Raw genomic sequence first — 22,427 nt, forward strand, 5'->3', positions numbered from 1 at the left:
GCACAGATTATATACATTTTCCCCTTTTTTATTTGAAATGTGCAGGACTGATCATTCATGATTTCCATTCAAAGCACATTCTGCTTTAATTACATAAAGAGAAATACAGGTTCTTTTCTATAATGGAAAAGAATATCGCTTAGGAAGACAGATCAAATGAATATCTTTTTAATTTTTTAAACAGAAAATAGGACTTGGAAAATTTTTTTGCATTAGTACATCTGTAATGTAACAAGTATTGCTAAAGTAAACATTAATTTATTAGGGTGATAATAAGCGCTTGAAGCTCATGTACAAATGTTGTTTAGTTTCATGTGATGTTGATGTAATGTACAGATAAAAAAATTCACATTCAGAAAATCCTCAAGCTGTTCGTAAACTGTACATCAATCATTACGTTCATACAGTATATGTGTACTGTAAGCGTAACATACTAAATGCAGACAAATAATTTCAAACTTAAAAACTGCTGTTAAGGAATATGCATAAAATGACAATAGACCCAAGACAGTAACAGATTTAAAAATAAATGTAAATTGTATCACGAAAGACAGCTTTCCAGCCACTGCTCTTAACCAGCTTCTCCTGAACCATAAACCTGCATAAGTCTAATTCTACCTAGGGAATTAAAGCACAGCTCTCAGAAAGAGAAGATAAGACCCTCTCAAGCTATAGACTTGCTAAAAACATGTGATGTGCATTTCAATGAGATGAAGGGACTTAGCAAAGTGTAGGGCTGAGTCTTCACTCACTTTGGAAAGCAGCTTCAGGGGTTTTCAAAAGATCTGTCGCAAATCCTTAGCAAAGTACACAGTGGGACAAATGTAAAATTAGGAAAGTAAATTTAAAAAGACAAAATTGCTTGTATGAATGCAGGTAGTGACTCTCTTCAGGCAGAAGAGGTATATACGGCAGGTTATTTCCAAATTAAAAACATTAAATAGGCGAAGAACCTGTCTTAGAAAATTTCCTTTGACCTTTGCAAATTCTTATTAGTCATGCTATAAAAACCTTAAGCTACATAACTGTTTTACATAACATTTGAGATATTCTTGTAATTTACCTAACATAGCCGGGAAAAACCAAACAAATTGATTCCAAAAGCAACGTGCAAACATTTTCAATCTCCTCTCGTTCGAATCTGAGAATCTCAAAAGCAAGTGGCATCTGCCACATTTGAAGTCCATAACCTTTACATGGAGGAGGGATCAAAGCCATCAAAGGATTAAAAGGCAGCAGTGTCAATCACTAAGTTCATGTTTACGTGTTATGGAATTAGGAAACTGCTAATCTCTTGTGCCATTTTGAAACTGATTAGCATCCGGACCAGCATTTGGCTCAGAGGTGTGGTTAAACATGACCCCCCCCATCACAACCTGTAGATAACAAGACCTTGTGTCCTAATTAACTGGCTTAAGCTTCAGGAGCAGATTCAGCTATTTCACACCCCATGCTAGAGAAGGGAGAATTTACTGTTGTGAGCAATTCCACATATACCTGTGGTTTCTCCATTGCCAAGGGCTCTTGTGGAACGGTTGCATTGAACTATAAAAATGAAGGTGAAGTTCTCATTTCTGGCATTTGCTAGAGACATGCCAGACATTTGGCTAACAAGAAAGAGATGTACAGAAGGCACTGTATTGCTTTTGCCTTCTGCAGACATTAAGGAGCCATTAGCAACTTGATTCTAAAATGTTTACACTGGATTTCTGTCTTACCAAACATAATATAAACTGTTTAATTCCCCCAATCTCTTACAGCTATTACATGTCCACGGATGACAGCCGTGGGGTTGTTGCAGTTTTCTAAACGTGAACACATTCTGACACAGACAACTACAGTTCAGCTAGATGTGTATGCATCTGTTTATAATATTATTCTTTTTTTCCCAAATAATTATTTTACAGCATTTCATTTCACGTAAATTCTTAAACACACCAGTTCTAAGAGAACCCTACTGTCATCTCCAGAGTGAAAGGTTGAGGGAGAAAGGGATATCTGCCTGAGCTATCATCTGTTCAAAGAAACTCTTTTGACAATCAGTCTCCTCCTTGGAATCCAGACCCTCAGAATTCTGATGGAGCAGTACTTCTGTATACCACCACATGCTCAGGCCCCACCACACGTCACAACAAAAGAGGAAACTTGATCTGAATTACTGACAGGTGTGCTTTTTTCTCATGCTAAGCCTTTTTGCCAACTGTAACAGTTACAGTACATGAAAGATTTTTTTCACCAGAAAAAGGCCAGCATTTCAATGGCAAATCAAAGAAACAGAAATATCTGCACACAAATACTTTGGTCTTACTCTTCAGCAAATGATAATTATTTATAATTCAGGCAAATTAGCATGAATTACATGTAAGTCAGACTGAAAAGCCTGAGCATTAGGCTTTCAGTTCAAAGTTTTATGGCACTAGTCTTTTACAGTACACAGTTTTTCAAACGATTAAAGAGCTACCCAAACACTAAAAAAGCATTTCAATTTAATTTAGCGAATTAATTCATGAATAAGTCATGGATGTCCATGTATCAGGTCTAGCTTGGCTTCCGCAGGTAGCTCAGTGTCTATAAACAGATGAAAAGACCGCAACAAAGCTTGTCCCTCAAATAAAATTCGCCCCTGGCTTAAGGATGCCTGATCATGGAATGGTTAAAATGTTTGGCACATTTTACAGACAAACTCCTTCTCCTGCGAGGCCATATGGTGCGCAGGTTTGGAAGATTCGGATGTTTAGAAGGAGCAGATGAAAAGACTGCGATCTCCGCTTGCTTCTCCAGCCTGGTTCGGCAGCACAGCTGTTCCTGGGCAGCCATGCCTGCTTAATGCCGCAAAGCCCCTGACCCAGCCATCCTCCCCAGCCCAGACAAGCCAGTCTTCTCGATGTCACTCTATAAAAACATTGTTCCAGATCTCCCGCTACTACACTGGCACTTGGACTCGTTTCCAGTCCCGGTTTATAGCCCAGGGTACAGCACAGGCTGCAGTACTTTTCATCGTGAAGGGTTCCTCTTTTTTTCCTTCATTTAATGGCACAGTGAAATGAGAAAACATGGTGAGACTAACTGGGGCCTGCTTGGTTTTTCTTCCATCCTGCTGCCTTCCCTCCTCAAATGCGGTGTGAAATTAACTTACCCTCTGGACGTTTTAGCCAATTTCAAAAAGATTATCCTTATTCTGAAATATTGGCCAGGCTAGATAAACGGCGCAGTTCTCACTTTCCCCTTTGCCTTCTGAATTAGGGGACCTTCTCATTTAAATTTCCAGACCTCCATCCTGTTAAAATTTCCACCTCGTCACCTATGTATGTTTAATGAAGTTTCAAGCTGTGCATCATAAATGACATGGGATTGCTATTAGTGCTAGCAGGAATAACATCATTTGTATTCCATGAGAAGATGAAAAATTCTAAATATATAAAAAAAAGTCCTGAGGAATATGAGGAGTGGCAGTATTACAGAACAATCAGAATCCTCCTTCTTTCAACATTTTAAGTTATGGACACTAGCCATGACAAAAAACTTTCAAAGTTGAAAACTTTCAACATATTTCACTTGTTGAAAACTAATTGTATCATTTACCCTGTGGTTGGATCTGAAATCAACAAGAAAGTATTTTATACTATTTTTGTTTAGCTATACAGTATATGATTATTAATGTGAATTAAAAAAAGGGGTTTCTGTAAATTGACCCCTGAAACTTTCAACAGTCTACAAAAAATGCTCAAAAAACTGTCATAAGAACTATATGAAAAATAGTGTTGTATTTGTTGTATTTTCTTTTTTTAAAAAAAAAGATTAGTAAACTAGATTAGTATTAAGCAGAAAATAATTCTTTGGAGCCCCTGGGAAACTACATTTACAATAAAAATGTAACAGCACAAAAGCTCTACTATTCACAGGTGTTATTAAGACGGAATCTCCCATTTAAAAACATCAGTTTTCACTTCCACGAGATATCAAAGAGATATCACAGTTTCAAGCTGCTGGCTGTTTTACAGACCTGTTGTAAGTCATTAATTGCTCTCTGACATATGCGCTGTCAGAAAGTCAACACTGTGCCCTGCAATCTGGTGGCTTAGGAAGAATAAGATGTGGTTACAAGGATGTCTTAATTAGGCACTGCTGGTTGCCCTGTGCTAGTACCACTCTGCAGAACAACTGCAGCCTCTCCTAAGAATAAAACAAAATGTAGTAAAAATAATTGATTGGTCCTTTTCAGCTTCTCCTTGACTTTCAGTGCATTCTGGGGTGTGCAGAACACAATGCAAGCTGCATCCTACGGTAAATACGTGAGAAAACAGCCAAGACTCCCATCAAAATGGGGTTACAACAAATCTAAGGTAATAAAATGCATATTAATAAAACTGACTTGATTTTTGTTGATTTCCAGTATGGTGGCTTAAACCATAAGAGGGCTACAGAGAATGCAAGTAGTACAGAATTGAAAAAATCTATACTGCACTTAAGGACCACATACATCTTTTGCCGTAACTTAATTCACAGCCTTAATTATATATTTTCTCCTCAATCCCTTTATCACATTAAATAACAGAATTGCTTGAGCATTTCAGATGAAGCGGTTATATAATCAAACCCAATTGAGAGGTTTAGGTTGCTAAGGAGAGACCAGAATTAAGAAAAGGAACTTGAAATTAAACTGCAGTACTTCAACATCAGAAAGAAAGCTAATTAACTGTGTTAAATTAAACTGTAAAATTACATAAAGGCCAAAGTGGAAAGTAGAAATGCATATTCAATCAATACAAAGTAAACTAAAAGCAAAAGAGTGCAGATGATTTTGAGCTCTTTTTTTGAGTTTGTTTGGTCCCATTGCACTTGGTGATTTGGTCAATTTCCTTGTATTTTAATTGTTCACTGACAATCTTGTGTGGCAGTCAGACAATAAGCTGAATGATTTGTGACCCCAGACACTTTTCCATGTGCCACCACCCACTGGAGCTCCCCTACCTTTATCAAGCTCGGGGGGTATCTGAACTGCAAACTGGGCCAGAGAGAGCAGCTCTGAACAATCAACACACACCGTTTTCCAACGCAAAACACTCCCATAGGAAGAAAAAGCCTCACAGGCATTCCTGATAAAAATCACAGCTTCGAAACCACTGGAACACAGAGGAGTGTGCACAGAAAACTGCGGGCGTCCGTCCCGGGACAGGCCAGCAGTCGGTGAGTGATGGCTTTTGTCCCAGTCGAAGTGCCGGCCTCCATCTCTGTCACCTGCAAGGGGGCAGTGTGATCTGATCGAAGGAGAATCCACATCGAGACGCACCTTGGACAAATGTAGCCTTGGAGGAGAAGCGAAGCGCAAGGCAGGAAGTGTAAGGCCGAACTGAGTCTGCCAGTCTGAAAGAGCGAGGCCCGGCGCAGGACTCGATCGAGCATATTCTCCTCCACTGGGGTGCTTTCCACCAGGCCTGAGCCACGCTGGGCCTGCTCTCTGCGCACGCTGTCGCTCTCGCACTCGGACAGTTTTTGCCGCGAAACTGGAGAGAATATTATGTATTGATTTGTTTAGCCGGCTCCTTCGCTGAAGTAACTAAATCCAGTCACCCCCCAAGGAGGACTTTAGCAAACAGTTCGGATAAATCCCTTCTCTGGTTCAGTCGCAGAGTGTAATTGGCCTTAAAGGCTGTGTGTTTGTGAAGTTCCTGTTCAACATATCCTTGAGTCTTATAATTCTCTTCACAGAGAAATGCAATATATTTAAATGGAAAGTTGGGATAGGATCGTCCAAACCAACCCTATGCTACCATTTTTATCTCCAAACCTGCTTTTGAGAGAGTGCAATGTGAGTTCTATGAGAGCTCAGGGTTGCATTAGAGAAATGTACCAGTTTTAAAGAGTCGATTATTTTCATGTGGCCAGCTTGCCCCCCAAAACATTACTGTATTACTACTACGGCTCCTGTCTTTCTCCATCGCCTGCTACACTCTGGGGAAGAGGAAGTGCTTGATCATCCAGCTCCGGTGGAAACTGTCTGCTGATTGGCTTGGTGCTGCTGTTGCCAGAAGAGGACTAATCTAATCCAGACCAGGCCCTCACAGCTTGGAGGGCAGGCAAGAGCTGCCTTCTGATAAGTGCAACCTCATACTTCACACTTCTATGAATTGGTACAAATGGACAAAGAAGTGATTTAATACTCTTATGTCTCACGCTAGATTGTTTTCATTCCTAGAAATTCAAGAAACTAACTCTAGTAAAAAAAAACCAAGTTGACTGCTAGCTCTTTGCTAGCTCTACTTTTCTTATGAAACTACAAAGAGGAGGCATCAATGTAGGTGCAGTCTTTGGGCGCTTTTACAGTATCCCACAGTTTATCATAATGCTCCAGTTATCACTGAATGCCAGGAAGCCTCAGGGCGTTTGAAAGGGTCCGGCATCCAGCCCGAGCACAGCAAACTTGCCGCAGAGCAGCTGTGCACTGAAATGAATCAACATGCACAAGGAAACCCTTGGAGAACATGAAGTCAGCCATAATTCACAATTCTTTCCACACTGCTCTGCCTACCACTGTCTCGGGGAGTGTTTTTATCTGGCAGCTCTCGCCTTTCATTTCCCGAAAGGACGACTGCAAATCAATGTTGCCTTGATAAGACTGCAATGGAAGAGTGAATTTTATCACAAACGGCTTTCCATCTCAGACTGATAAATACATATGAAAGCAATCTTAAAACCAAAGATAGAACCCATAATCTGTTTTAATGAAATGATTTCCACTCTTGTTTAGGTTATCTTTTTTACTGTTAACTCAGTATTGCACGTCACGTAATGTTTAAGACCAATCTTGAACCTATTTGCAATATTTCTGATATTTTCCTACAGGTGCTGCCAGTCCTGACACATTTCACCTCTCAGCAATTAGCTGTTAACAATACTGAATTCAAGTATTAGATTTGCACCCATTTGGACTAACCCAATTATGGTAAAATAATAATGTTGTTATGAATATGAAATACATTTCTACTGTTTGAATACAGACTAAGTTTTCTTATAATAATTATTCATTTTAACTCTATGAAATTTCTGTGTGCTTCACACTGTAGTCACCCAGATTTGATATGCCACAACCCAGTACGTTCTGGGGCACAGTGGGTGGCAGTACATTGCCTGAAACCAGACTGATCATGCCCCTGAAGATTGGGCATTATTTGTATGTGGTGTTGTCAGTTCTGCACTGCTGTTTGTATTCTGTACATGAAACATGGATTGAAAATGCACAATTGCTGAGACTGCTGTCTCTTCGAACCTGTTGCAAGGGCTGAAGCAGTGATTCAGGTTGAAAGGTTCTTGGCTGCTCTAAATTGAGAAGTCTACAATAAAGGTCGGTGGTGGAAATTTCTAAATATAAGTCAAAAGGAACTGAATACAGTCTGGAAGAGTGCCACGGGTTATTTTATGAATTATGTTAACTAGCAACCAAGCAAGCAGAATGGGTCGAATTACCTTATCTGGTTTCTAAAGTTTCTTAGATGTTAAATATACAACATTCCAGTCAAGGGACTGAGTTTGTTTTCAGCTCTGTGATCAAGACAGAACCTGAGACACATTTTGTTGAAATCCAACAGGACCTGATCCGGCTCCACTCTGGAGCTGAACACCTGCTACGTGAAGCTTCTGTTCCACAGCAATCCATCACACAGATTTTTTTCAGTGTTGCAGACTTAAAAAGTATTTCCTGTGAAATGCCAGGAATAGTTTTTTCTTTATGTTTTTCCAGCTATTAGATGTGGGGAAATATGCTGGTGTCTGCCCTGAGGCTTTACAAGGAACTGTTAGCCAGTTTTTGAATTAGTGGAAGTTCTAAATTTAAAAAATACCAAGGGGCTTACTTGCGCTGAGTTATCACAATGAAAACTCCACGTTTGTCTGAAAAAACTTGTGACATGTACCATGCAGACAATTGAAACAAAGGTTAAGACCCATTATTGACCCAGATATCAATACAGACCTCTTTAAGAACAAATGATGTCTTTTGTAATGCAGTATTACAAAAGTAATACGGATTAAAGGCTGAATGCTTTGGGTGACAGAAACATTTGCAGCTGTTTAACATCTCACACTTCTCAGCGCAAACAGAACCTCTGTCAAGAACATTATTGTGCATTTTGTATTAACCTATAGATTGTATGATCTAAGGGATTATCTTCTATTTGGTCTTTTTCAGACAAAAAAGCAATACTAGCAGAATGACCAAGAATAGGGAGAATTAGAGTAGCCCTTGTAAGAGCCAAGAACAGAATCCTGAAGAGCCTCAAGAGAGAAAATTGCTTTCTAGAGACCACATAATATGGAGTAAGTGATATCACTGTAAGTTTGGACTGTCATCTGAAAGCACATTCCTACAGAATTAGGTTGCCATCAACAGCTGACTCATGCACAAAGGGCAAGTAGCCCACTTGAACCTCCTTCTAATAAAAGACTGAAGCACTGATGAATAGGCGGTCTGTTTAACCCTAGTGTTGGAACTAATTTAACCCCCATGTGGTCTGTGTTAGTCAAGAGTGACATCTGTAAGATGAAAGCAAAGTAAAGGCTACGCAGCTGGCAAAATCAAATACAGAAATACGATTGTTGCAAGGCACTAGAAAAAAGATGTCATACTGTGATATTACCTGGATATTGGCTATGAATCGATTTGACGTTGATAAAATATAGCAGCGCTGAGAATTTCAAGGGGAATCTATATTTTTGTTTTAACAATTTATGTTTATTTTCTTTGGAGACTATAAAAATAAATTAATTTCAAATGCACTGACAGTCTGCTGTTCAATGGGAACCATTACAGATGATGAGAAGTAGTTTGCAAGAAATCCTCCTAGAATTTTAAGTAATTTATAGAAAGGACAATGATTGCTGTATCGAATAATAAAAATAAAATGACACTTTACACATCTGACCACTTAGTGACCACTTCTTCACTAAGTTGCAGTAACACCAATCTAGTCAGATAGAAAGATATCTGAACAGCATAATGAGGCAGGCCTCCTGTCAATCCCAGGAAAGGGTCAGAAAAGGCCAGCACAAAGAGTGATCTATTCTTGCAGAGCAGAGCACAGAACAACATTTAGGATAATAAACATGCTAAAGTGCTAGGGACACTGGACAGCAAGCATTTCTATAAAAGCACAATCTGAGTTTCCTTATTATGTTCTTAATCATTATTATTATTAATACTTTATCAATGTCCTATTAATCTGTTACTGGTTATGAGGCATTTATTCAGAAACGTGCAACGTGCGAGATACCCAACATATCCATCCCCGCAATGGAAATGGAAAGAAGAAGAAAGCTCCCACTGTGTTTGATAGATAGGTGCTGCTATTCAGTGGAGAGACTGATAAATCTGAAGGGCTGATAAAGAGACAACAAGATTAACAGGCTGACAAAGCCCAACCGGCAGAGACAGATGAGCAGGTGGATCAGATAGATTAAGTTGATTAGATAATACAGTAGTTAGAAAGTCACTTGACCTAGTCACAGATAAAAAAAGCCAAGGTAAGACCGCAGAGCTGTTGTTCTGGCAAGGATTGCTGTGCTGCAAATGTCAGCTCCAGATACAGATATGGCGCAATGACCCTATCTTGACACAATAATTGCACAACTGTTGTCGTTAAATGTCTCTGCATACTCGTTTGAGAAATTAATTTGAGCCAAACAAACAGTACCACCTTGACATATAGCGTTATGCTTTTTGGAAAAATGACACATAATTCTTTATTGTGAGAGAAAAAAAATGGCCACGTGCATGTAACACAGAATGGCAGCAAAATCCAAAACAAGATCATTATGAGTTTAAAATAATAGGAAGTCACTTCTCATAAACAAAAATGACTGGTACTAGATTCATCACCAAGGCTCATTTATTCTTCCAGCAATGCAAGGCCCAAAATGGTTCACCCATTTTCAAAATGTACCTGGCACAGATCATTCAATCCTACACACTCTGTCCAACTTGACATCATGAATTATATTTGATTCAGCTATAACCTGGCTGCAATCAGGCGAACTCTCCCTTGACACCTGCCAATCAACATGACTGTTTTGTTTGTCTTTGCCAGCTGCAGCTTGGAGGGTGCTCTAAGGGCAGCTGTCAGTCAAACCCTCCAATAGGTCTTGACATTAACTACTCTGCCAGATCATTTTATGTAGCTGCAATACACTTCAGCATTCAGAAAAGAGACATTCCTATTTTCCTCCTCTTACATCTAGTAATGTTCCCTGGAACCGATGCTGAAAGCAGCCAATAATATCACTCAGTATGACAATGTTTAGTGAAGACCTTGTAATTTCAGAGTTGGATTCCAATTAAGATGAAAAAAGGGATGCTCTGCTTCACGTTCTATCAAACATGACAAGTAGCACCTTCATTCCTATTCTGGCAAACAACAAAAAAGTCCACAAAGAAAGTCTTAAAAGTAAGAATTGAAAGGAATTAAACATGGCACTTAATGAAAAATGACTGTCAAGAAATTGTCATCCCCGTGCTGCATAATAACAGCTTACAAATGTAGTAATTATTTTCTGACAAAGGACTCTGTTGTATGTTGAACAGCGAGTAGCTTCATTTTCCTAAGCTATTCTCATCAAAATGCACCGTGGCTGTACTCATTCTGTACGCAAAGCTGTCAGCACTGGAGCCTTGTACTGTCTTGATAGATCTGGGAAGATAAACAAGACCAGACCTTGAACTGGTGTTATCCAAGGCAAGGCAGGTGAAGTCAATTCCCCAATGGCACCAAGGGCCATCAAGGCCATAACTCTTTGAATGCAAAATGTCCTGTAGGATGTGCCAACCTGCCAAAAGCTCTCAGCACCCTGAATGCAAACTTTGTGGGACCCTTTTTAAAAAAAAAAGACTTCAGAAGGTTCAAACTCACACCTGGTCTCATCCATTGAATATCGATTGCATTTGCTTTTGCTTTTAAAGACACACATTAAAACACCTGACAGACTGATGTAAGAGAAATATGTACTGTAGGTATAAATGGCAGCAGTCCATCTCTCTTGTTTTTCAACATATTCAGACAAAAAACCAAGGGGAACACAATGTAGATGAAATAAAGGATCAGAATCATAGAAGATTAAATCATTTAAATGTACAAATTCTGATACAAAAAAATATTCAAAATGCTTGTAAAGGAATAAGATCTCAATTTATTTAAGAATTTATTATGCCTTGACTACTGGATTTTCAAACATCGATGATCAATCGTTTTTTGTCCTTAGTGCCACCTCATTGAAAGAATCGGCTCAGAGAAGCTACAGCACTGTAATCAAAGCTGTTTTAATGTGCTAAACAGTTTTCAGCATTTGCTTTTGCAAATTACATGCTATAGCAGCACATGAGAGAAAGAAACATCTCCCTTCCTCTGTTCTGTAATCCCACCATTTTAGGTGCCCCTTAAATTCTCAATCCTTCAGCCTCACTGCTCACAAAAATAATTTAAATAGGCTTAAGAGGAGATTATTGTCACTCATGCAGTGGAAAGGGGTTGAAACGGCCTTATTGATTTCCCAGACAAATGCCCTGTCATTTACTAGTTATGAGCAGAGCTCTTTGTCTCATGTTGTTTCAAGTAATGGTGCTGTCCACAATGGCTCTAAAATTTGTGAACAGATATACTTTCACTTTGTGTTCAATGTGTGCATTCATACAGTACGCTTTTACTTAAATTCTCTACAGCTGGTCAAATCAGTGAGGGCCGGTTTCTTTTAACTGTAAAGTAACAATACCCATTTGTTATGGATTTAAGGCCCAGTATAGATGTCCTCTTTAAAGAAGCAAATGTTCACTGTAAGAGGAAAAACTGCAAAGGGATCCACTACAAGGGAATAAACAAGAAAGCAACATTTTTATAATTGATTCGCAGTGATAGTTTTACTACGCTTGTGTGAATTTGCCCTGCTTTAGAAGAATTCTTATGCATGTTCTATGTGCTGCATTTTTTAATTCTAGCACTATTTTGAAACAAAGTAACTGGTTCATTAAAGCAACTAATAAACTAAAAAATGTCATTTATTTAGAAAAATCTCACATTCTATCTGAATCCATTTAATTGGCTAAAACAAATATATTTGTGCAGAATTGGGACATTTTCCTAAATCTGTTAAAGTGAAAGTAAATCAATGTAACACCTAGCTCTGGCTGGAAAACCATGCTTCTCAGCTCATGCAAAGACAGTGATAGGCCTACATCATTCCAGTATTCCAAGGGCAAAGCACTTTCTGCTCGTATAAATAGAGAAGAACAAAGGCTAAAGACTAGAACTACTGGTGTATCTTCCTTGTAACATTTACACCAAGCTGGTGCTAAAACGATGCACGAATCAGTGAACAGCTAACCTTTAAAAACATACGCTGGAAAACTGACTATCGGGGGAGCTTTTACAGATAATTAACTGATTTGTCACAATAGCATGGAAGACGCCTCAAAAGACTTCCTAAACAGTTCAAAGCCAGGGGAAAACTAAAGAAAACTGACACACTCATGTTACCACGGTCCCTGGGGCTGGGAAGCAAGCAACTGAATAAACCACAAAGACAAGTGCGAAGACAAGGACATACAGTAAGATCTTCCCAGTTCCACTGACATTTCATAGAGTAAAAAAATAATTGCAGAATACTGAAGAAACACCACCAACAACAACAGAGTTCTAGTTACATTTCTATCCAAACAAAGCAGATTCACAATCTCCCTAGAGTGCTCCTCTTCTGACCCATGTAAAGATATACTGTAAATTCCACTCCAACATAGTGTACAAATTTCTGAAATGAGAGCAACAAATCTAGAATATTAAAATGTCTTGCTTCTCTGGGACATTAACATCAGACAGAACTTAAAATGCTCCGTTTGCATATATATACAGTATAATAATATGGAATATTTCAATGAAGCTTATACAGTGGAGTGGAACCGGTCGAATATAAAACCCACTTCTCTAAGCAGCCATCAGCACGGCCCAGAGGAGCGTCAAATCCAGCCTTCCAAAAGCAAGGCTTGGAAGAGGGCATTTGTGAACACTTTTCAGAGGTTTAAGAAGTGACCTTAGAGAGACAGTCTCATTTTAAACACCACAAAACGCATCACAGATAGTATAAATCGGATGGCCATCATAACAGAGGATATCAGATGTCAGCAATAAAAGAGAACAGTCAAGCCATAAGCACGTTTCCACCTGCAGTCTTCGGAATCAAGTGTGCTATCTTGTTATGTCTTACCTGTTGGAGGACAAAGCCTCAATCTGAGAGTGCAGCACAGCTCCATCATTTGCTCGTAAAATGGCCTCCAGGTTCTCTTCCAGGACTTTCTTGTGTTGCTTAACTTGTCGCAATACCTTTTCAGCATCTTCAAACATGGATTTTGGAGCCTTAGTTTTTTGAAGGACCATGAGGTCAGATGACTGGGGTAGGGATGCTGACTTTAAGGGATGAAGCGAACCTTCCAGCTGAAATAAAGAAACTCAGTTGTCAAAAAGAAACATTTATAATGTCTGTGGCTTCTAAACTGTCAGCTGTAAAGACTCTTCTTCCGAACATCAGTTTTCTAAAATGGTTAATCTCTACAAAAATGAATATTTTAAAATAGTTCTAAACTATGACCCTTAAGACATAAAAGGGTTTTTACTGGGCTGTGGTGTGTTAGGGTTCTCGATTTGCAACTAGAAGGTCATAGGTTCCAAGCTCAGGTGAGACACTGCTGTTGCATTCTTGAGCAATGTCCATCGCTCTAAATGCTCTAGTATAGAACCAGCTGCAACAATGGATGCAAATGTAACCAGTATGTCTTTGGGCTTTGCAAGGAAACCCACAAGAATGCAGGGAGAACATACGAGCTGCGCGCACACAGCACCCCAGGAACTGAACCCAGGGCCCCAGCGCTGCAAGGCAGCAATGCTCACCACTGCGTCACTGCACAGCCCATGCATTACAAGACTCTTGCTCTAAATAAGAGCTGACATCAGTAATAAATAGCTCATACAAATACAACTTAAACTTCCAGATATACACCTGCATATATTAAATTCGTTTGTCTATTTCTGCAGAAGACCAGTTCATTTCAAACAGGAAAAAGAAAAGGTACTGACAGTTCCTTCTCCGTACAACTTTGATCTGCATTACTAAATAATATGAATAACAAATTGGAATCCCACTCAGACTGTCACTATGGGCCAGTGCAATGCCTGAGCAGCATTCAGGCAATCCATCTTGTATCTATCGTCTCCAATTTGCTATTTTTAGAGTGATTAAAATGACATTACGACATCCTTAAAGAGTCTGCTAGGCTTGGTGCAATTTATCTCAATACAGCCCTTCCTTGCATTCTGTCGACCAGCTCATTATGAATCGCGAAGCAGGTTGAAGCCCGCCAGCCTTGCACCCGCGAGTCCTCGGATGGGTTTCTCTTTTTCTGCGCGGAAATCTTTCAGAGCGCAGAAGAAAACACATTAGCAGCAGACACTGCCTCAAAGAGTCACACCCCCATTTACATCTGTCATACAAAAACGTTCTATGCAGTGACTTGGCTATTGTGGAGCTATGCACAGCACCTTATTTTAAATGACCTTGTAAGCAAATCAAAGAAGGAGGCCTCAATACTTTAGCATTACAAAAAGATAATTGATGTCACCCTTTCAATCATCTCGTGTTTTGCTTTATGAAGACTTTCCCATTAACTGTGCTCCGTGAAGACCTCTTGCTACCGAAGGTGACTGATGTAAGCAAGCCATTTCTGCAGAGAAAGGGAGTGCAGTTTCCTATCTGACACGAGAGTGCACGTTAGAGCTTGTTGACTTCGAACTGATTTTTAAACAATTTGTGCTGGGGCTCAATTGTTAAGCAAATCTAGGTTTAGACAACACAGTAGAAAGACAAATATGCACATAGTACACGCAAATTGTATGTGTCCTAATACAGACAATATTCATTCAAGACAATATTTTGTCTAGAAAAACAAAACATCAAGAAAGAAATGCCTGTGTGCATGAGGTCCTCTATGCACTTGTTTCAAAACAAAGGTATGCTTTCCTTTTAAATGTATTCTTCTTGCTTTGCAAACATTATTCACATTAATTAAAGTGCATTTATCCTCAAAAAGAAATGATATTGAAATCAGGCACTCTTCCCCTGAAGGGTACTGTGCCTTTCAGTCTTTCGGCCAGTGTGCACCCTGGAACATGAGCTCTCGATGCACGAGGAAGCACCAGGAGCTCCTCAGCGCCTGTCGGCACACACGGCAGACTCCGAGGAGAGGGCGGGCTGGCAGGATGCCGGTTGCCATGGGAACGCACCGGGGCGGGCGGGGGAGGCGGCGGCGGATCGATGGCGGCTGGGACGCGGTTCGGCCTGGCCTGTCGGCTCCGCTCCAGGGGAAACATTTCAGGAACCTGGGTCAGTAAATTCAAGAGAAACTCTCAATGTGCATCTGCAAACTGTAAAATCAATTACTTTACTGAAAAAATATTTTATTTACTGATAATATGCATATCGACCACTTCCATGTATATTCTGTATCTGCATTTTTGTAGAAATATGCTCCCGCAGGGACAGCTCGACACAGATGAATCATTAAAGGACACACAAGCAAGGTGTTTTAAAGCAAGATGCATGAGAGCAAAAAGTACTCAAGTTCCTCACAACTAATATTCCTTAAAAATGAAATCATAACTCTGCATTATTGGTATTTGAACTCCAATGGAAAACCTGTCTTCTGTCCCAGTTATTAAACAGCAAGGACTGAAAACAAATGGGTCAGAATAAGAGATTTTCCTCATATGGGGAGGTTTGCTTACAGCAGCATCCTTTTGTGTTACAAGGGATAACTGGGGGAAAAAATGTCCTTACAGTAGGAAAAGGTCAATCACATAAAAATGTACAGTATAAGAAAAATATGTCTTTAACACAGAGAAAAAGAAATATGTTTCTAATCTGCTAATTTCCTACAAAAATTACTTGAATATATTGAACACTAGCTAATGTGCATTCGATAAAACAGTGTTCCATGTATCTGAATGAATGTTACTGCTTTCTTTTAATTCATTCTTCTATATACATATGCATGCATTTTTCTGATGCTTTAAAAAAATTCTTTTAGCAGAATGTTTTATCTAGAAGGGTCATTATGCATCATTATGAATCCATCAAATTGCCAACATACAGCTACATTTACTTAAAAACAATAGTGAACACTGATTTCTCAACTTTTCTTTTAAGGAATAATTCCCATTTTCCACAAAAGGAGAATACCACAAACAAAAACGATGTCAGCCTCACAGCAAAATCCATATAAGCCTGCTGCTTTAGACCACCTATAATAACCTAATACAATCCATTAAGCCTCATTCGCACTGCAGGAACCCAATTTCAGAGTGTGAATTTTATTATTAGTGTTGGAGGCCGTCAAAACATTGCTGCTTTCAAAATAACTTTTACATCTGGGGGAGGCTACAAGCGAAATGTATCATTAGACATATAAATGACTGAGCTTAAGAGACCAACCTTGGACTGCTGTTCCAGGTTAGATTGCCACTCTTTCCCTTCCTGAAATAAATAAAGTCAGTTCAATATTTATAGAATATATAAGGCTGATAACATTATTAATGTTCTCAGATTATTTTAATAGCTCTCTTAATAACTGTGATATCTGAAAATATGAGAGTATCAGAACAGTTTCCTTAGCTCTTAACCTGAGCTGTGTCTAGACCTACAATGCTCCTGTAGTTAGGTTACAGTCATGAATCTGGTAGAAATTATTTTTCAAAACTGTGTATGAAATAAAAAATAAAGGCTCGGTAATATGACATGCCAATGGGAGATAATTACGTGTTAAAAATATTATTTTTACGCTGCTAACAAAATCTATGTTTATAGTACAGTATATTGTGTATACTGTATACAGTGTAGGTTCACAGTGCATTTCTTTCCCATACTGTACAGTATACGAGTAGACGTCTGCATATATTGGTGACATTTGGAAGACATATTAATGGTGCTGAACATCTACGGTATGACTGTGCAGATTTTATGTTTTCAGTTTTATTTATCTGCTGACAACGGCTTTTAGAAAATAGGAATCTTTCACAGGTGTGTACCCTACTTTATTTCAGGGTGTTTAATATTGACACAATTCATTTTCATTAAATACATACCCAAATTACATCTCTTAATCTGAATTTTAAGTTAAAAAATCAGGGGTGCAACACACCAATAGCTGATAACTTATGAAAACCTATTTTTTTTAACAGCGTTTCATGCTGGTCTATCCAGTCCAACAGATACCACAGTCTTCCAGGACCAGGAGTGGACAGCCCTGACTGAATAACACTAAGCACAGCAACATTTCTTTTGTTAAGAGAGAAAGATTCTTTTTGAACACACTTGCTATTGTCTGATCAATTTATGTGCATATCAATTCTATGTGTAACAAATAGAAGTTTTATTTATATACACATACATAGACTAAACTCCATTATCTAGTTTTTTTATTTTCTTTGTTCTCTGTTTTCTGTAAAATTACTCATGCCAGGGGCATTAGCAGAAAAAAGTGCAGCTAACCTACGTTTTCTCTGAAAGGTACATGTTCATTATGAAAATCCTAGATAGAAATGAAAGAAAAATAAAAAATAAATAGAGCATTATACTGAAGCACAGGCTACATTTAATAAACCTCATTGTCAGTACTAGCTAGGATAAGCTCAGATCTGCATCCAGAGTGCACACAGACAGGAACCATAACTATTCAAATTTCTGTATTAACAATTATATGCTAATGTGTCATTTGGCTTGTGTTTTATTATTCCAGAATGATGGAATTTTAAGCAGCGATGCCGTGCTCTGAAAACGAATGTGCCTTAGTGTTTCTCTGATTAAAATAGATGAAAACAAGCTGCATAACATTCGGCAAGCAGAAAAAAGAGGCATTTTAATGTATGAGAAGAAAAATTGGGAACTGCTGTATGGTCATTGAAATACAATCCAGGATTGTGTTTTGGCTTGATTTCATCAGGGGTATGGTCCAATTAGATTCCCTTTTCCTTGAGCTGAATACTGATATTGACATTGGCCCACTAAGGAAAACAAGAGTCAAACTCATCAGCATCTGTGTGGGGTGTAATTTACAATGTCTGCAGTAATGGTGGAAAGGATCTCATTTTTGGAAGAGCCCCAATCAAGTCAGCATCTCTGAGTCAATAGTGCATGAATTAATCCCAGAAACACAATAGATGTTATTAGAGCAGGTAAATGCACAAGAAAGCCGTGGAGGCAGCTGATGAAGTAAAAGACATACAGTATGTATGACGGAGAATGAGCTTGAGATTCGTTTTTTTGCACAAATGGACCAAGGGCGCTACACAAAAAACAGCAAGATTCTCTCTGGGAAAAGTCAGTTGGGAATTTAAAACTTCATGGAAGTGTATCAGGCAACCGTTTCAAATGTACACATTGTGGTTCTCAGAATCATGCCAAAGGCATCCACAGCCATTGTGCAGAGACATGTTTCTCATGGTCACTTTTTTGTTACAGCAGGTGCTCGATCCACAATCTGGTCCTTCAATATCATGCTTACAGTGATTTTAAACACATTTTAGTCTAGATTCAAATTACCATGAGACTGCGGCTCATGAGAAATAAATTAAGGTAACAGACAGCAGAAGGCAAAAGGCGATTGATCATAACTGATTGTGAACTTGCACGGGTACATACTGTACAGGGCTCGAGGTTATTGTTATTGATACCATGACTGCAATAACACGGCCGCTGACAATTGGAAGAAGAGGGTTACAGAACTCCAGCCCCGGCTGCTCCGTCCAGCCCTCACCTGCAGCAGGCTCTGCATCTCCGTCTTGAGCTGGCCAAGGTCACGCAGCACATCGCTGGCTTTCTTTACAGCAGCGCTGGCTGCCTCTTCGGCCCTTCTCGAACAGCTGGAGGGGGAGGTGAGAGCGGGAAAGGGTTCAGTCAGCAGGCTGCCAGGGCTGGAATGACATTCAGCATCTAAAAGATGACAGCACCTGAATACTGATGCCGTGCTGCAGTCATTCATTCAGCAGTGCGCCCCAGCCGTGCCTTTTAAAGCTCTTTGTTACATGCCACCTCATGCAACACACCTAGCTAACTATCAGCAGCAAACTGTTGATGTCACCTTCGCTTTAATGCATATCCTTCTTGGAACAAAGCACTTCAACAGTTCCATTAGCTAAATAGCTCTATTTAATATCTAAACATGAATACAGTCTTCACTTTTCATTTCATTCTCTGACATGGCATGTTTCATTGAAATACTGCAAAGATTAATTCTGAACCTGGAAATCAATAAATCTATATGCATATTTTACATGTACCACAAGCTTTAATATACAAATCACTTATTAAGAAAATATTTCAATCTTTACTGAACAATGAAAAGAGATAAACTGCCCACTCTTTCCTATTGTACAATTCTTTTTGCTTGTTTTTTTAACCCTTTTATATCATTTCAGACTGTATTTTGTCAATTATTAATTTGAGAGCATTGCTATGCACTCATGAAATGATAAACTTGCACAATTGCCCACTGATTTGGTGAAATGCAGGCCAGCATGAAATGCATCCCGCAGACAACGCAGACTCAAAATCACCCTGTATTAATTTATATTTCCTTGAATTCTTACATTAATGTCCCCTTGAACACCTGATCATCGGACAGTACAGCTGAGGTTTCATGCGTGCTATATCTGAATTTCTTTTTTCCCTCTTCTCAGCTCCGAGCTACTTTGACAGGCAAAATTGTTGTTTTTTTTCTAAATTGTTGGTGGGAAATCTAATTAGAAATGTGCATTGAAAATGTAGCCAAGAGAAAAGTATGTTAGTGTGGGAGGATTTCTAGTTATTGCGATGGCTCTCTTCAGGCGCTGAGAGTCACACGCTGGGACACTTTCCACAGTTCCATTCTGCTAAGGAGATGAATACCTGGCTGGTATTGTAGTATTGCAGCAGGACTAAAAACAGCAGGCAGCCTAAGGGTCATATAAAGGGCACGGCACACTGTGCCATGGATTGGCCCCAACATTGGCACTTATTTGACAATTTGTTTATCCATCATTTTCATTTTATTCGATTGTGCAAAAACTTGAATTATAAGAAAAAGAAATACAACAAATTATTGACAGCTATGTGGCAGGCTACATGAAAGCATAAAAAAACTTAGTCAAACTTAGATTTAATACAAATTATACAAATAATTCAGGTGACAGAAAAGTGGAATCCACAGATATGCCCAGTTTCACACGTATACCTGAACACAACAGTTCATGCTTTTGTTTGTCTCTAATGCCTAAATCCATTAAGAGAGAAAGACTGCTACCCCTCAGGGTGCGGATGCCACAGCAGTGGTAGAACTTAGTGTCAGAGTCTAAGTGAACTGCAACATTCACCCCCAGAAGAAACATCCAACTACACTGTTGGCAGAATGCAGACCTTGAAAACAATATGAATAACTTCATTCATTGGTTTTCTTCAATACAGTAGTTCTTCAGATATAACACCGATATCAAAATAATGCAAAATGAGAACAAAAACACAACCAGAAGAATCAAGATTTTCGACAACAACAATAATAATAAAATAATAATGGGTACCCCCCTCCATCTCCACAAGTGTGCAGTCTCACCTGGATGATGCGACGACACCCATAGTGCACCAGTACACTCCCCACACACCAGCTCTCAGTGGCGAGGAGAACAGAGTGATGAAGGTAATTCATAGATGAGGATTATTAGGAGGCCATGACAGGTAAAGGCCAATGGGAAATTTGGCCAGGACACTGGGGTAACACCCCTACTCTTTTCAAGAAATGCCCCAGGATTTTTAATGACCACAGAGAGTCAGGACCTCGGTTTTACGTCTCATCCGAAGGACGGCGCCTGTTTACAGTATAGTGTCCCCGTCACTATACTGGGACATTAGGACCCACACAGACTGCAGGGTGAGTGTCCCCTACTGGTCCCACTAACACCTCTTCCACCAGCGACCTTAGTTTTTCCCAGGAGGTCTCCCAGTCAGGTACTGACCAGGCTCACACCTGCTGAGCTTCACTGGGTTGCCAGTTGTGAGTTGCTGAGTGATCAAGCTGCTGGCTATAAAAATGGAAACTTGACAATTTTTACATTGGGCACGACCTCCCTGAGTATTAAGATGGTTCTGGCAGTGCTGATGTGTAGACCTGACCAGCCTCTGGACAGAATGCTGTGGGATGTTCTGCCAGTGCCTGGTAGCTGCGGCCAGCTGGTGAAGGTCAGCCATTGGCATTGGCACATTGGTCCCACAGATGGTCTACTGGCTTCAGATCAAGAGAAAAAGCAGGCCTTGGTAAGTGCTCAACACTTGTTTCCTGAAGTTGAGCCAGTGCGACCTTTTCACAGGACGTCACTGTCCTGCTGGAAAATCTGGCCCAGTTGGCTTGCAGGAACAGAAAAGCTGTTGGCTCGAACGCTTTGGAAATGTACTGCTGAGCAGTAAGTTTGCACCATAGACATTTTTAGATTAGAGGAGTCTCCTCCCCACATCACCACACTTCCATTATCCAACACACATCCACCATCAGGTCAGGATTTTGGACGCATCACTGGAAGGCTGTGGATCCTAATTTTAAACAAGATGCTGCTGTTGTACCCTTGAGCAAGGTACTTCACCCAAAATGTTCCAGTAAAACACCCAGCAGCAGAAATGGGCACAAATGGAAGATGCTTTGGATAGAAGCATCAGCCAAATTAGTTAACAATAAGGTCTGCCAAAGGCAAGGGGGCATTCAGCAGTGAGTAAAACACTGTACCAATCACTCTGCCACAACTTTAGGCACTCACTGGCCCACAGAAATGGACAATTTTGTTTCTCAGCTACCAACATTTCCCCCCCCATCAACTTCATGTCTATGGTGAGCTTGCTCATACAGCTAACATGCAGACTGTTTCTTCCTGGAATTACTCTTATTATACTATTATACTGTTGCCACTGCAGATGTCAGTGCTCAGCCAGCATGCTGCCCGTCGGTCCTCAGGAAGAACCTGTCCTCTACACAGCCAGTTTCCTGGTTTCTCTGAACTATTTCATTCGCCAGACAGCTTCTCTCACAGGCAGACTGACTTCAATCATGCCAATAGCAATCAGGCCATCTTCACTACTCAAGCATGGGCTTTGAGATAATTAAAATCATTTCTATTTGAACTGATACTTATTCAGATTCTTAATCAACTCATTTCAGCAGCTTTAACTCGACTAAAATATCAAACATTGCACATCTAGAGTTTTTATGAAATCACATGAAGTGAGCTCAGCATTTCATTCTAAGGAAAATTACTACTCAAACAATTAACAAACCCCTCTTTTTGCTCTTTAACATGTAAATAATGTGAGTGCACCCTCAGAGCAATTAA

At 39.6% G+C, this 22,427-nt stretch overlaps 1 protein-coding gene across 1 annotated transcript in view; it reads right to left on the reverse strand.

The window, feature by feature from the left end:
- The window catches only part of kiaa0586 (KIAA0586 ortholog), a 172,906-nt gene that overhangs the window by 72,289 nt on the left and 78,190 nt on the right, over window positions 1-22,427 (reverse strand). Inside the window, exons 10-13 of the mRNA XM_088924648.1 lie at window positions 18,836-18,941; window positions 16,516-16,557; window positions 15,309-15,404; window positions 13,240-13,466 (exon numbers count right to left, since the gene is read on the reverse strand). Of these exons, the coding sequence (XP_088780774.1) occupies window positions 13,240-13,466; window positions 15,309-15,404; window positions 16,516-16,557; window positions 18,836-18,941 (471 nt within the window). The remainder of the gene's footprint in view (window positions 1-13,239; window positions 13,467-15,308; window positions 15,405-16,515; window positions 16,558-18,835; window positions 18,942-22,427) is intronic.

This window comes from Atractosteus spatula, chromosome 9 (genome assembly GCF_055471065.1).
Source record: "Atractosteus spatula isolate fAtrSpa1 chromosome 9, fAtrSpa1.hap1, whole genome shotgun sequence".
NCBI lineage: Eukaryota > Metazoa > Chordata > Actinopteri > Semionotiformes > Lepisosteidae > Atractosteus > Atractosteus spatula.